This window comes from Eleutherodactylus coqui, chromosome 8 (assembly GCF_035609145.1).
Source record: "Eleutherodactylus coqui strain aEleCoq1 chromosome 8, aEleCoq1.hap1, whole genome shotgun sequence".
Lineage (NCBI taxonomy): Eukaryota > Metazoa > Chordata > Amphibia > Anura > Eleutherodactylidae > Eleutherodactylus > Eleutherodactylus coqui.
Genome location: NC_089844.1, coordinates 171,456,884 through 171,472,018, shown reverse-complemented (window position 1 = coordinate 171,472,018; position 15,135 = coordinate 171,456,884). Strand labels below are relative to the sequence as shown.

General features: G+C 50.1%; 1 protein-coding gene across 2 annotated transcripts; it reads left to right on the top strand.

Annotated features, from left to right (window-relative positions):
- The first annotated feature begins 200 nt into the window (after positions 1 to 200).
- BCKDK (branched chain keto acid dehydrogenase kinase) lies at positions 201 to 14,857 on the top strand. Of its 2 annotated transcripts, none has more exons than XM_066576968.1 (15): positions 201 to 304; positions 3,614 to 3,673; positions 5,352 to 5,410; positions 6,491 to 6,531; positions 6,611 to 6,822; positions 9,511 to 9,579; positions 9,653 to 9,763; positions 9,838 to 9,885; positions 9,977 to 10,096; positions 10,258 to 10,356; positions 10,639 to 10,712; positions 10,798 to 10,926; positions 12,798 to 12,887; positions 12,979 to 13,140; positions 13,868 to 14,857. In XM_066576968.1, the coding sequence occupies exons 5-15, from the start codon at positions 6,631 to 6,633 to the stop codon at positions 14,010 to 14,012; spliced, it is 1,239 nt and encodes a 412-aa protein (XP_066433065.1). In that variant the 5' UTR covers positions 201 to 304; positions 3,614 to 3,673; positions 5,352 to 5,410; positions 6,491 to 6,531; positions 6,611 to 6,630; the 3' UTR covers positions 14,013 to 14,857. The 2 variants fall into 2 exon arrangements, with proteins under 2 accessions (XP_066433065.1, XP_066433066.1); XM_066576969.1 differs by lacking the exon at positions 201 to 304 and adding an exon at positions 3,487 to 3,506.
- The last annotated feature ends 278 nt before the right edge of the window (positions 14,858 to 15,135 follow it).

The following is a 15,135-nucleotide window of genomic DNA, read 5'->3' as shown; positions in this document are numbered from 1 at the left end:
TGTGGATATACGTCACACCCATATTTATCTCCACGATAACCTGAGCCAACACCGAAGCATCACAGGTACAAGCTCATGGTTGCCATGGTGACTTCCACATCTCCCGCCTCTGCATTTTGGACTACAGTAAGATGGCCGCCGCTCTGTGCTCTACCTCACGGAACCTCCCGTCATGCCTTGTTGTCCCGCCCCTTTGGGTAGACGTGGCCGCGCAGCATGCCGGGACTTGTAGTGCGTTCTCTGCCGTCAGCAGCTGTGTGATTGCCGCACGCTGGGACCCGAGGCCGGAGAGGAGAGTGTGGAGGTGAGGACGGGCAGCGGGGTACCGGGGCTGGCAGGTGTATGTGCGGCCATGGTGTCTGTCTGGCGGCGTCAGTGCTGGCTGCAGGTCCCTGTCTAGTGATGAGCCCCATGTCACCGGCATATACCGCAGCGCTGTACACAGCAGGCAGGTGGTGGGGCTGGGCACAAGAGCTGACAGTCCAGGAGGTGCTGGTTGTGTGTGGGGGTCCCTCCATCCTGTATATAATGGGGGCAGTGCCCCCTCCGCACCCTGTGATGTATATTATGGGAGGGAAGAGTCTGTACAGTATTGTATATCTATGGCATGTACATAACACACTGCAGTACGGCATTGCAGTGTGCTATCTGACGGGTCATCAGATCGCAGGTTCAAATCCCCTCTAGGGACATCAAAATTGTCAAAAAAAAAATTTAAATGGCCTAAAAATTATGGCCAAAATAGGTTAAAGAAAAGCCCCCTTTTTGTGTCATTTTCCCTGTGTTTAAGAAAAAAAAAGAGTAAAGGGAAAAAAAATCTGTGTTTGGTCGCGCCGCATCCGTAACAACCCTGATAATAATGGGTTTTATGGCACAGACCACGCTTTATAAAAACGGCCATAATACTTTTTTTTTCCCCTCAAAAATGTGATAGGTACCCAAACCGGCAGTAGAGCCTGACACGCAAAAAAAACAAGCCCCCCCCCCGTTCATGGAAAAATAAAATAGTTTGGGATCTTGTAATGCAGAGATGCAAAATAACACATTTTTCTTAGAAAACGGCTTTTATTGTGCAAAAGTGGAAAAACCTAAAAAAAAAAAACCCATAATTTTGATGTCATTGTACCGACCCGCAGACCCTTACCACGTCACTGCGGCCTCAACACGGGCGACACGATATGGATGTGAGAGAACGGCAGCGATATCGTATCGCGAAAACCGTGCAAAATCACTGCGGTTTCTTGTGGTGATACCGCAATCTTGCAGCGCTACAAAGTCGCTCTACAGAATTGCGCAACTTTGTATCATGACTTGTGAGGATTTTCTGGGGGGGGGGGGCTTTAAACATAAGCCCTACCCTGAAAATAAGCCCTGGCTGCAGAAAAAGAAAAAATAATGCATCCTCTTAGAAGCGCTGTCCGGCGCCGCTGCATCTTCTCTCCGGCGCCGCTGCATCTTCTCTCCGGCAGTCGTCTTCAGCATCTCTTCTGTCCGGGGATTATAAAATCCCTGCCTCCAGGAAGCGCTGCCTCTGATTGGCTGAGTGCTGTGATGCTCAGCCAACCAGAGCCAGCAGGTGATGAACCAATCGCAGCTATTCATTGGCTGTGATTGATTCATCAAGCGCTGGCTCTGATTGGCTGAGTTGCAGCCCTCAGCCAATCAGAGGCAGCACTTCCTGGAGGTGGGAATTTTCTGATCCCCGGCCAGAAGAGATAAGACAACTGCTGAGAGAAGATGCAGCGGCGCCGGAGAGCGCCTCTAAGGCTGGGTTCACACAGGGCGGATTTGCCGCGGTTTTGCCGCAGAAGAACTGCTACTTCTGCGGCAAAACCGCTTCAAAGGTTAATTTGGGTTTGCAGATTTTTCAGTGGATTTTCGTGCGGAGGAATCCGCAAGCGCTTTTTTCCGCAGCACTTTTTGCCGCGTATTTTGGTGCGGTTTTAGCTGCGCCCATAGAGGTCTATGGACAAAAAAGCGCTGCGGAAAAGGCAGAAGAATGGACATGCTGCATCTTTGAAAACCGCGCCGCAGTTGCATTTCCGCACTGCGGCTGTGCGGAAAAAATCTGTCCTGTGAGAACAGCTCTTTGGCAAATCTCATTTGTGCTGCATTGCACTGCAAACACAGCGAATTTTCCACAGTGCGGATATGCAACGGCAATCCACGGCAAAACCGCCCTGTGTGACCCCAGCCTAAGGGGATATTGGCAGAAATAAATACAGAACGCTAGAAATGCGCTTCCTTTGGTCGCCCCGTCTCCAAGAAACAGCGCAATAAAAAGCGATGAAAACGTTGTCTGTACTGCAGAATGGTGCCAACGCAAACTACAGGACGTCCCGCACAGAATGAGCCCCACACAGCTGGGTCAACGGAAAAATAAGAGTTATTGTGCGCAGAAAATAATTGTAAAAAATTTTTTTTTTTTTTAAATAAGTAGTTCAGCAGAAAAAACGCCCTAATCTTGGTATCGCAGTAATCGTACTGACCCGTAGAATAAAGTTATCATGTCATTTTTGTTGCAGTTTGTGCGCCGTAGAAACAAGACGCACGGAAAGATGGCGGATTTTTTTTTTCCCATTTCTATGTACGTAAAACTTTTTGAATTTTAAAAAATTCAGCGACGGCGATGGACAAATAAAGGAGTTACGATTTTTTTATTTTTTTTTTAAAGGGGGGAGGAAAAAAGGAAAATGGAAAAACCAAAAAAAAAGCTCGCCGTACGGCGTATCATACGTGTGTAATACGCTCGCGTGACTGAACTGGTTTGCATATAATCGGGTTTCCCGTATAAGTCACATTATAACGCTCCTCTGCTGCGCCGTCGCTCCTGTCTGCGTTTTATCACAGAGCGTAAATGCTACAACATCCCATCCTGCCGTGGATGCAGCAGAGTTGGCTTGATTGTATATGCTGGGACTTGTAGTTCTTCCCAAGTCCTGTCTTGTTGCATCCTTTTACATCCCAATTATCTGTTTGCCTTGTACCAAACCTTCTGCTCCAGTCACACCCAGAGCTGCAGTCACTGAACCAGCAGGGAGTAGTAGTCCTGCAGCTGCAGAGTTAACAGGAAGCTAAACAACCTGTGTGCAGCTTTGGATGGGACTGGAGTGTAAGAGCAGCAGAATGTGAGGATCTGCTACCAGGAACGCAGCTTTTGTTCTAACTGGAGTATGATGTCCTGAGTATCTCACCCGCAGCTCTCCAGTATGACTCCCAGCGTGTCCTGTGGGCATGCTGGGAGTTGTGGTGCCACCACCAGCAGTACACAGCAGCGTGTCTTGTGTGCAGCTCTGGCTGTGACTGGAGCAGCAGACGTGATCACCACATGTGTGTTGTCCTGTAGTCCACGGTTTCCATGAGCGGCCAGCTCCCCGGTCACATGTTTGCACATACCCAGCATTCCCTGGGGAGTAACCCTTTCCTCCCCGCATGAGGCCCGTGCCGGGGTGCCGGTAAGATTCCATATGTTGTATAGGGTCCCGCCGCAGAGGTCGTCCGGGACGGTATGATCCCCACGGGCCGCTCTGTGCCTGTGATAACTCGTCGCTCTCTGTCCGCCGCTGCATTAACCCCTCGTGCTGCATCCCTGACTGTATTCTCTCTCCCGCAGGTGTCTGAGAGGTGGCGGTGCGACTGGCTTCACTGTCTTATGGGATTCCACAGCAGAGGGGTGAGTGTGCGACCTGCAGCGCCTGTGGTGTGAGGGGGGCTATAGAGCGCCTCTGCAGCTGTGGGGGTGGAGGGGGGCTGTGAGGGGGGCTATAGAGCGCCTCTGCAGCGCTGGCTGTGAGGGGGGCTATAGGGCGCCTCTGCAGCGCTGGCTGTGAGGGGGGCTATAGAGCGCCTCTGCAGCGCTGGCTGTGAGGGGGGCTATAGAGCGCCTCTGCAGCGCTGGCTGTGAGGGGGGCTATAGAGCGCCTCTGCAGCGCTGGCTGTGAGGGGGGCTATAGAGCGCCCCTGCAGCGCTGGCTGTGAGGGGGGCTATAGAGCGCCTCTGCAGCGCTGGCTGTGAGGGGGGCTATAGGGCGCCTCTGCAGCGCTGGCTGTGAGGGGGGCTATAGGGCGCCTCTGCAGCGCTGGCTGTGAGGGGGGCTATAGGGCGCCTCTGCAGCGCTGGCTGTGAGGGGGGCTATAGGGCGCCTCTGCAGCGCTGGCTGTGAGGGGGGCTATAGAGTGCCTCTGCAGCGCTGGCTGTGAGGGGGGCTATAGGGCGCCTCTGCAGCGCTGGCGGTGGAGGGGGGCTATAGAGCGCCTCTGCAGCGCTGGCGGTGGAGGGGGGCTATAGAGTGACTGTGGTTCTGGTGAAATGGGTTTTGTTGGGGTGAAGGGGGTGCATATAATATATCCACCAGCTGCCCCGTATATATCACTGGCTCCCCCTGCTGTCCGGCCGGTTTAGTAGCATGTAACCTTGACAGTGATTTTCCTTGAAGTAGACATAAGACGTCCGCCCCGTCGCAGATGTTCTAGCCCTGCGATGGCGAGCGGCTCGGTGCCGGGCAGGGATGCCCTTATTATGTGGCGGTAGAACGTTCCCACGCTGCTGGTATTTCTCTCCCCGCTATATGACCATACACACGTGGGGGGGGGTACAGCTTTTATCCTGTGGCCATTGGATGCGTTCGGCCTCCCTCACACAGATGGATTTTCAGCGTTTAGCGCTGTTGGAGGCTCCCATTGGTTTCAGTGGAGCTTCCCACGCAGCCGCTTTTCAGCGCCACGATTTGTGGGCGGAGTCTGTCCTATTTTTGGGCGTTTAGCGCTCCTCATCAATGATGCGGCCGAAAACAAAAGTAAACTGCGCTTTGCCGTACTCGGGCCTTACAGCCCCCATGTGAGCGTTAATGTCGCGGCGGGGGACGGCGGCGTTTACTACATCACACAGTATGTATATTTTGGATGGACTTCTGTAGGATTCTAAAAACTGGTAGAGAGCGGAGCGCAAAAAGCTGGAGTCTGGCAGGACTGATTGGTCAGGCCTCCCCAATGTGGCTGAATGTGTAAGCTGGAGTCTGGCAGGATTGATTGGTCAGGCCTCCGCAATGTGGCTGAATGTGTCCGAGATCCGCAGACCTGACCAGTCAATGGGATATAAAGAGGTTTCCACATTAGACATTTATCCCCTAATGTCTGTGCGCTCGGACCCCAGCGATCCTGAGATCAGCGCCCCCTGTGGATAGAGCGGAGTGTTGCAGGCTCGGTTGCTGCTGCGATGAAGAGAGAATGCTGGAGCAAAATCCGAGCCTGCGACCCACCACTCTATCCACAGGGGGTCAGATCTCGGGATCTCATTCTCTGATGCATCCGTGTGTCCCCCGGGGTCTGACCGTCTCTCTTCCTCCCCGCAGATGGATTCTGGTCCTCTGTCCTTCCTTCCTGTGACCTGAGCTGCCAGCAGATCACTGAGGTGAGTTGGAGATGTCATCGGTCTGCGGGATTACTCCTGACTCATCTTATGCTCCAGTCACCCTCAGAGCTGCACTCTTACACCTTCCACTTTGTTAAGGCCCATTTATACGATTCTCACTCCAAATTCGCTCAGAGCCGTCTTTTGAGCGAGAATCATTGGGTCTCAACGCGCGGCCATCGTGGAGTTTTCCTTAACAATGAGCCTTATCAGTGCCGCGCTCTGAGTTCTCAGCGGGATACCGCTGTTACTATTGTTTCAGCTGGTATCCCGCTTGGAGAGCACAGCAGAAGTATGCAGAAGACAGCTCTCCTGCTGTGTTCTGCATAACCCGCTCGGAGCACTTAGCTGTATACCAGCTGGGTGCTCCGAGAAGACAACAGCTGTATGCAGAAGATAGCGCTCCCGCTTGTCCTCTGCGTACAGCGTGGGCTTCATAACACACTTATGGGAAGTGAACGCTTAAAACTCACTCAGACTGCCGCGTGAGCGATCATCTTGCCATGTGAAGACTCTGCGTCTCTCTGCTGCTGATTTGCTGCTCGGCTTCTGTGGTGGAAAACCTAGAATACAACAGACTTAGGCTGGACTCATACGGGCGGATTTGAATTGCGGATTCCATGATTGGTGTTTACGCGGTAAAATGCAGGCATTGAAAGGCATGTGTTTTGGTTTTTTTTTCTTTTCCCCCTTTGCACTGCTTTTACCGCGCATTCCGTGCGGACGACCTCCATTGGTGTCAATGAAGGCGATCGACCCGCAGTCTGTACGCATTTAACATTACCGCTTCCTGCACCGTCGCTTAGAAATACAAACAATAAAAAAAAAAAAACTACTGTGCGTGACCGGCTGCGAGCCTCCGTGGTCATCCGCGATGCAGGTTAGCGCCGTCCGCAGGGTCACCCGCCCCGGTCCGCTCGCAGTCCAGCAGCGCTCAGTGCATCGTTATCGGGCAGCTGCACTGCATGAGAATATGATTACAGCTTTGGTTGTGACTGGTGTATAAGCCTGATTCACATTATTGGGTTCTCCTTGGCTTCTCGCCAGGCGCCGCTGACATCTCTGCTTCTCTCTCCGCAGGCTTGGAGTGTTGTGGCTGCGGCAGACCGCCCCGGACCCCGGTAAGCTCGGTCTACAGACTTGTCGTCCCTGTGTTTTTGGGTTTTTTTTCCACCTCCTCTGACGTGGCTTCTGCTGCAGGAACATTGCCGGCTGTCAAGATGCTGCGAAAGAGCATGGTTGAGCTGGTAGCTCGCGGAGCGCTGAACCCCCCGCTGCGTCTGTCCTCCATACTACTGAGATCTCATTCCACCTCCGCCACGGATCACAACCATGTGGAGCAGGCCAGAGAGCGATCCAAGACCGTCACCTCCTTCTACAACCAATCCGCCATCGACAAGGCAGCAGAGAAGGTACGGCGGCGGAATGCCAGCGCCGCGCTCTAGTAACAGATATATGCAAATAAGGTAGATGGAACAATCCCTCTGCAGCGCCACCTATTGGATGGCAGCATTCCTGCAGATCAATGTCCGACCCTTTATACAGGTCTGATGTGTTATGCAATGATGGAGAAGATGATCATTAATCCTTCTCCTCGCTGCCGGCGCCGCTGATGGTCACGGGGGCTGTCCACCTCCTGAACTTCAACCGGAGGGTCAGTCCCGGTCACCTCCCCTCCCCCATATTTTCCGTCTTCTTACTAGCAGTGATTGTCATGCAGCGTTCTGTTCTTGCGTAAGTGAAACAAATATTGTGGGAAAGTAAAAACACAACCTTTGATATTGATCCCTAACCTTTACCAACCACCGTATAGTGTACGCAGCACCTTTCCCTGGCAGTGCTTCAAAATATGAGCCTTAGGCCGGTCTCACATGGACGGGTTGGATTCCACATGTGGTAGCCCATGCCGTAGATGCCCACATCATCGCCTATCTGCAATATCAATTGTGACTGGGCTGCCGGTCAGACGGCTTCCATTGACTTCAATAGAAGCGGTCCATGCGGAATCCACATAAAAATAGAATATGCCGTGACTTTAATTCCGCTGGTGGAAATCTAAGCGGATAGGCGAATGTTCTATTTTTTTTTAATGTGTGCAGAATACCACAAATCGTCCAAATGTGAGACTTATCGCCAATTCCACAATTCTAATCTGGTCGTGTGAGAGCAGCTTTAGGGAATGTCCCCCAAATGGTGCCTAAGTGCATTGGACGAGTCCCCCCTGCTCTCCGGAGTGTCTTACTGATGTGTGCAGTGACTTTCCCGTTGTACCCTGCATCCTACCGCCTGATCAGGGGGTCCTGTTCGGAGCCTGCACCCCCCAACCTAATAGCCCTGCAATGCTGCGGTCCACAATCTCGTTGTCCCAGTGCTTTTCCTACATTCATCAGGTGCAGAATTGGCGCCAGTTTGGGGCGTTTTACTGCATATGGCAACCGCCTAAAGAGATTTGGGATAACAAAGAAATTGGTTTTCTGAACATACAAATGTAGCAAACGGTAACCTGAGCCGTAAGCCATCAAATGCACAGGAACAGCAAACTTTAAACGGACTCTTTGCACAACAGAAGACCTTGAATTACAGCTTGCTGCGATTATGCATATAACTCGTTATGATTTAAGTTAATGTTGCTACATATCAGTCATGGAGAGAGAACAACTAAATGGTTCATGTCCTAGTACACCATGCCACTGTCCACAAGGACTTACTAGATCTTCCGGTTCCTCCTCCTTCTAGAGTTTCATTGCTTCTCTCTCTTTGCTGCCAACATCAGCCTTGGCACTTGCCCAATAATAACTATCCCTAAAGACTTGGTGACCGGCCTGTGATCACCATGACTAACCCCTTCAATGCTTATGACGGTGCCGACTAATGGACGGGGCTCCCGTTGTCACTTGCTCACCAGCCCCAGCGTTGGGGTTGCTGCATCTGATGATTTTATATGGCTGAGAGTATAGGGAGGCAGAAATACTTTCAGTTCTTTAAGGGGTTAATGTCAATACTTGGGTATGTGCACACAGTGGCAGATTTACTTCGTGAAGATGCCAATTTACTGCTGTATAAATTGCACCTATTGGCGCACGGCAGTTTGTGTGCCAAAATATGTCAATTTTGGGGTATTTTACACTTGCACTATCACTTTAAAAAATGGCCGCAGGTGATCGTGGCCTGTCGCACCTAATTTATGCCAGCCGCTGACAAATTATAGTATGTCTGATATCTGCACCAGTTTGTAGCGGGCATAAATTTCAGATTTACTACACAAACAGCCTAAAGATGTGGCAAATGTTTTAACCCTTTCCAATCCAATTTATATCCTGGTTTTCCTAGGGGGCTTACTTTTTTTCTGCTGTTATACAATGGCGCTATATGCTGGCTAAAGCCAGTACTGCATGAGGTGACACGTTGGATAGGCTCCGACAGCAGAGAGGCTGGCAATATATAGTAAGAGAACCCTGACGGCGTCTTCCAACATCGGCGCTGTACAGCCTTAAACCCTAATGTCTTCATAGGTCAGACAGTGGACTGGAAAGGGTTAAAGGGGTTGTGCCACATAAAGTTGTCCGCTAGCCAGAGAATAGGGGATAACTTTATAATTGGTGGGAGTCTGACTGTTGGAATTCCCACCAATTGTGAGAACAGGGGTCCTGGAGGTCCCACATGAATGAAGAGGAGGTCAAACATGGCGGCCACCGCTCTATTCATATCGGTGGGAAAGCGGTTGATTACAAGCGCTCAGCAATCTGACGTTCCCGATGACATTAATTAGGGTTGCCATGTGCCTTCACGTCTTGGCTTCATTCATGTTGGGATCTGTGGGACTTCCATTCTGGGGGTCAGTGGGGGTCCCAGAGGTCGGACCCAACTGATCGTAAAGTTATCCCTTTGTAGATAACTTTATAACTTGGCACAACCCCTTCTAAGACTTTCTCGCCCTTTGTGCCAGTGCAGCTTTTACTTATATTGGCGTATAAACTGCAGGTCTAAGCAAATTGGTGCCATAATCTATGACCTCGTTAGATGAATCTCCGGTCTGAAGTTTTCTGCCTTGGCCACTATGGGAATGGTTTCATAGGATTGTTTTGTTTCCCTGTCTTTAGCTCTCGGTGCGCCTCACCCCCACAACCATGCTGTACTCAGGACGATCTCAGGATGGCAGTCACGTTCTGGTAAGACTGTTCTCGGAGATCCTCGCACAGGACTGGATGCGGTGTTAACTTTTTTTCCCATCTTCCTTCATAGAAAAGTGCAAGATATCTCCACAAGGAGCTCCCAGTCCGCATTGCTCATCGGATTAAAGGTTTCCGCAGCCTCCCCTTCATCATTGGCTGTAACCCAACCATACTGCATGTGGTAGGTAGCGTCCGCCGGTTATTGGCCTACCTCCGTCTTGGGATGCACTTCTCATGTTTCACTGTCTTTTTCAGCATGAGCTTTATATCCGTGCCTTTCAGAAGCTGAGCGAGTTCCCTCCGGTAAGCTACACTCCCCGTGCCCCCAGACACATCTGGTCCTTTGATTTGCGCAGCGTCACAATTTCCAACATTGTCTTCTATTCCCCCACAGATCACAGACCACGAGATGGAGAGCCAGTACTGCATACTTCTGCGACAGCTGCTCGATGACCACAAGGATGTGGTGACTCAGTTGGCCGAAGGTCTGCGAGAGACCCGGAAGCATATACAGGTAGTGCTAATTTTGGGTCAGGACTTGGGATAGTCCACACCTCACTCATGAATGTGTTTGTGAAGTTGGAAAGGAGGGAAACCTAAGTGAATCTAGGTTCCCGCGAAGTGATGTCACTTTTCCCGCGAAGTGATGTCACTTTTCCCACAACTTTTTTTCAGGATGAGAAACTGATCCGATTTTTCCTGGATAAAACATTGACGTCACGACTTGGTATACGAATGTTGGCCACCCACCACCTGTCTCTGCACGAGGATCGGGTATGTACACAGTTACAGCAACATTAAATCACTGTATGTAACAAAGATGACACTTCCCACAATGCAAATGGTCAGAGGACGATCTGTGCAGACACTGAACAGATGCTCAGAGATGTTAATTTTGAAGGCTGCAGAATAGCGAGTGCAGCTCTGAAGCATAATATGGGATGCAACGCAGAATCCGTACAAGATTGTTTTTGTTTGCATTTTTAGTTCCTTGATGGAACAGAATTTTGCTTGTATCTTTTTGATGTTGTCCTTCTCCTTTTATACTCTTAATAGGCAGATTTTGTTGGCATAATCTGCACCCGTCTGTCACCCAGGACTATAATTGAGAAGTGGGTGGATTTTGCGCGGTAAGATCATTTCTTATGTTTGTGCTTCACCTTGCTGTAGAATTTCTTTCTTGATACATTTTTGATCTTGTGTTATTTCTTCCAGGCGCCTCTGTGAACACAAGTATGGAAATGCACCGCGGGTGCGAATAAACGGCCATGTCGCTGCCCGCTTCCCATTTATCCCAATGCCCCTGGATTATATCCTCCCAGAATTGCTTAAGAACTCTATGCGGTAAGTAGCTTTATGCTGGAGACGCAACGTGTGTACAATGAGAATAACACTATTTCTTGTGTGCTTTGTATCCTGCATATATCATATACCAGCGTTCCCTTCTATAGACTCCTTCTCTAATTCTTTCGAGCTGGAACGTGTAAGCTAGCTGTTATGTTTCCATACACTGCACAAAGAAAAAAAGGAGATCCTGCTCCTGTACATGGCGCACATCGAGAAGAGGAGATCCTGCTCCCTTATCTCTGTCATGCACTGCAGCTGGAGGAGATCCTGCTCCCTTATCTCTCTCATGCACTGCAGCCGGAGGAGCTCCTGCTCCCTTATCTCTGTCATGCAGTGCAGCTGGAGGAGCTCCTGCTCCCTTATCTCTGTCATGCACTGCAGCCGGAGGAGATCCTGCTCCCTTATCTCTGTCATGCACTGCAGCCGGAGGAGATCCTGCTCCCTTATCTCTGTCATGCACTGCAGCCGGAGGAGATCCTGCTCCCTTATCTCTGTCATGCACTGCAGCTGGAGGAGATCCTGCTTCCTTATCTCTGTCATGCACTGCAGCCGGAGGAGATCCTGCTCCCTTATCTCTGTCATGCACTGCAGCCGGAGGAGCTCCTGCTCCCTTTATCTCTGTCATGCACTGCAGCCAGAGGAGCTCCTGCTCCCTTATCTCTGTCATGCACTGCAGCCGGAGGAGATCCTGCTCCCTTATCTCTGTCATGCACTGCAGCTGGAGGAGATCCTGCTTCCTTATCTCTGTCATGCACTGCAGCCGGAGGAGATCCTGCTCCCTTATCTCTGTTATGCACTGCAGCTGGAGGAGATCCTGCTCCCTTATCTCTGTCATGCACTGCAGCCGGAGGAGATCCTGCTCCCTTATCTCTGTCATGCACTGCAGCCGGAGGAGATCCTGCTCCCTTATCTCTGTCATGCACTGCAGCTGGAGGAGATCCTGCTTCCTTATCTCTGTCATGCACTGCAGCCGGAGGAGATCCTGCTCCCTTATCTCTGTCATGCACTGCAGCCAGAGGAGCTCCTGCTCCCTTTATCTCTGTCATGCACTGCAGCCGGAGGAGCTCCTGCTCCCTTATCTCTGTCATGCACTGCAGCCGGAGGAGATCCTGCTCCCTTATCTCTGTCATGCACTGCAGCTGGAGGAGATCCTGCTTCCTTATCTCTGTCATGCACTGCAGCCGGAGGAGATCCTGCTCCCTTATCTCTGTTATGCACTGCAGCTGGAGGAGATCCTGCTCCCTTATCTCTGTCATGCACTGCAGCCGGAGGAGATCCTGCTCCCTTATCTCTGTCATGCACTGCAGCCGGAGGAGATCCTGCTCCCTTATCTCTGTCATGCACTGCAGCCGGAGGAGATCCTGCTTCCTTATCTCTGTCATGCACTGCAGCCGGAGGAGATCCTGCTCCCTTATCTCTGTTATGCACTGCAGCTGGAGGAGCTCCTGCTCCCTTATCTCTGTCATGCACTGCAGCCGGAGGAGATCCTGCTCCCTTATCTCTCTGTCGTACACTCTTAGAAACAGCAGCAGCATGAGAGACATTTATACAGCAGTACTGAGCAGTGTAGCTGTGAATGCAGGACTAGAACCAGCAGCTGCTTGTCTGTGTCTCTGCCTTGGTCATCTTCCAGCAGCTCCCTCTCCATAGACTTCTATTGTAGGAATTATAACTGGTCTCTCGGTGTACAGTCTCCTGTGTACGAATTTGATTAGTGTTAGAGACGAGGAGGGGAAATACATTTGAGTGATTTATGCAATGTATTAAAGTCTCTTATTTTTGCTTATAACTACATTGATTTATAGAACAAAAATATGAAGTTTCAGTACGTGTTGTGTTTTTCAAAGTAATTTTCTCGTTCCCATCAGGGCCACTATGGAGAGTCACATCGATACACCCTACAATGTACCGGACATATCCATCACCATTGCCAACAATGACATCGACTTGATAATCCGGTTAGATTGAACAGACATGTCAAATACTTTATTTTTGTGTTGTGTTTTTTTTTCCCCTTGTTTAAATAAGATGTCTGTGCGTTCCTTGCAGGATCTCCGACCGAGGTGGGGGCATTCCTCATGACCATCTGGAGAGAGTTATGGATTACCACTTCACCACTGCAGAGACCAGCACCCAGGATCCTAGAATCAACCCTATATTTGGAAATATGGTTGACATGGTGAACAGCGGCCAATCTGGACCCATGCATGGGTGAGAGGAGCTTCAGTCATGTAACGGTGCTGCTTTCAGCCTTGAGCAGAAATGCTGACCGGGTTCTTCATAGTTGCTGTATGTAGTAGCACAGCACACAGGGGATAATCTGGTGTGTGGGATCAAGTCCTGTAATGGAGTAGGGATTTTCATGTTCTAGTCCTGGTAACCTGGAGGAGTAGAAGAAATTGTGTTGTGTTTTTTAGTAGCGTAGAGGGTGATCTGACGTGAGGAATCCAACTATATAAACTTTAAGACAAGAGTATGAACTTGTCTATAAGATCCACCCCAAGTACCATGAGGGGAAGGATGAGTTCTTCCAAGTAACCTGAGTTAGAGGGTGAAAATCTGCTGTTTGCCACTTGGTCCTATTAACTTGAGGATGATCTTGCTCTGGTAAAATATTGGGGAGAGGTTTATGATTGCAATCCCAGTAACATGGGGAAAGGGTTACTCTTGTTTGATTATACTACTTTAGTGCCATGTAGAGGGGATTATGTGGGGTGTGGGCTTCGATCCAGTACCATGAGGTGCGTAATATCTAGTCACAGTGACTTGGGGTAGAGGGAATGATTTAGTAGATGAATACCAGCCTCAGTAACATGAGGCTAAAGTTGGCAGTCTTCTACTGTAGGGGCTCTATCCCAAATGCCAGCTGGGCGGGTCTGGATAACCTATAGAGAAGATGCTCTGGTCCCAATAATGCAGCCCCTCTTCTCTGTTCCAGGTTTGGGTTTGGTCTTCCCACCTCTCGTGCATATGCAGAGTACCTGGGCGGCTCTCTCTGCATTCAATCTCTTCAGGGCATTGGTACAGATGTGTACCTCCGTATCAGACACATCGATGGGAAGGAGGAGAGCTTCCGTATATAGTGACGGGGAGCCTCAGCAGGCCTGGCCTTTCCCCAGCTCCTCGCCGCAGAAGATGGGTGGTACTTATGAATTACTGTCTGCTAATGCTCTGGCTAATGGGACTTTACCTTCTTCTGTCTGCCTGGAGAACTATGAATAAGTCTCTCTTCGCGAAGACGTGCAGCCTCCTCGCCGAGTGGACTTCAGGAAACGTCTAAGCCAAAACCTCATGTAGGTGGTGCTGGTGGCTGCTGCTTACTACGAAAGAACCTTAAGCCGGGCTGGCAATGTGCATATCTAATCCTCGGGATTCTGATCATTAAGACTTAAGCTTCTGGGGGAGTCTTAAGATGGAACTTAACAGTAATTAAGGGACCACGGACGTCTTGAAATTCACCCCTTATGTCTGACATGGATCGAACTGAAGATTTGGTTCCGTGAAATGGAGATGAGATTTGTGATCTACGGTCTTCCCCAGATCTTACGAGGGCAGATCCTGCTTGAGCTTTATTTGAGGAGACCTTGTTTATTTTTTTGGTCGAGACACTCTGCATCTGCTCACAATATATTTCTTTATTCAGGTCACTGGAACCAAAAACCAGCAGTAAGTGAACGATTCCTCCCGTCCACCGGAGATTCCTTGCACCGTAGAGTTGTGTAGTTGTCTACAGTGGACGTCTCTTGTCCCGTGACATAGTAGAGTAACGTATAGCTTCTTCATTATGCTGATTGTCCGGGATTTCTTGTCTTGCAGTAACCAGATTCCATTGCTGTTCTTTTCTTCTACGATCTCGTCTTTTTCCTCCACCCGTGTTCCTGGAAGGGGAAAATCTAAAAATATATATTTTTACTGTTTTTGTGACTTACAGCTGACATTTGTGTCATCCTTTATTGTCCAGTGTCCGTTGTGTTGCCTCATGTTGTGGCGCAAGCTCTGCACACAGGCCCTTCTGTATGTATGGATCATGCTTTTGGGTATATGAGAACTTGTGCAATAGCCCCACATGGGTGCGAATCCCACTGCTGGGTATCTCAGGCTCCTGTACTCCACCCCCGGGTGTTGTAGTTGTAGATCCATTCTACCACCTGGAATCGCTGATTTGAGGATGTCCTACTGGTGGCCTCTGCGACAATCGTGTAACTT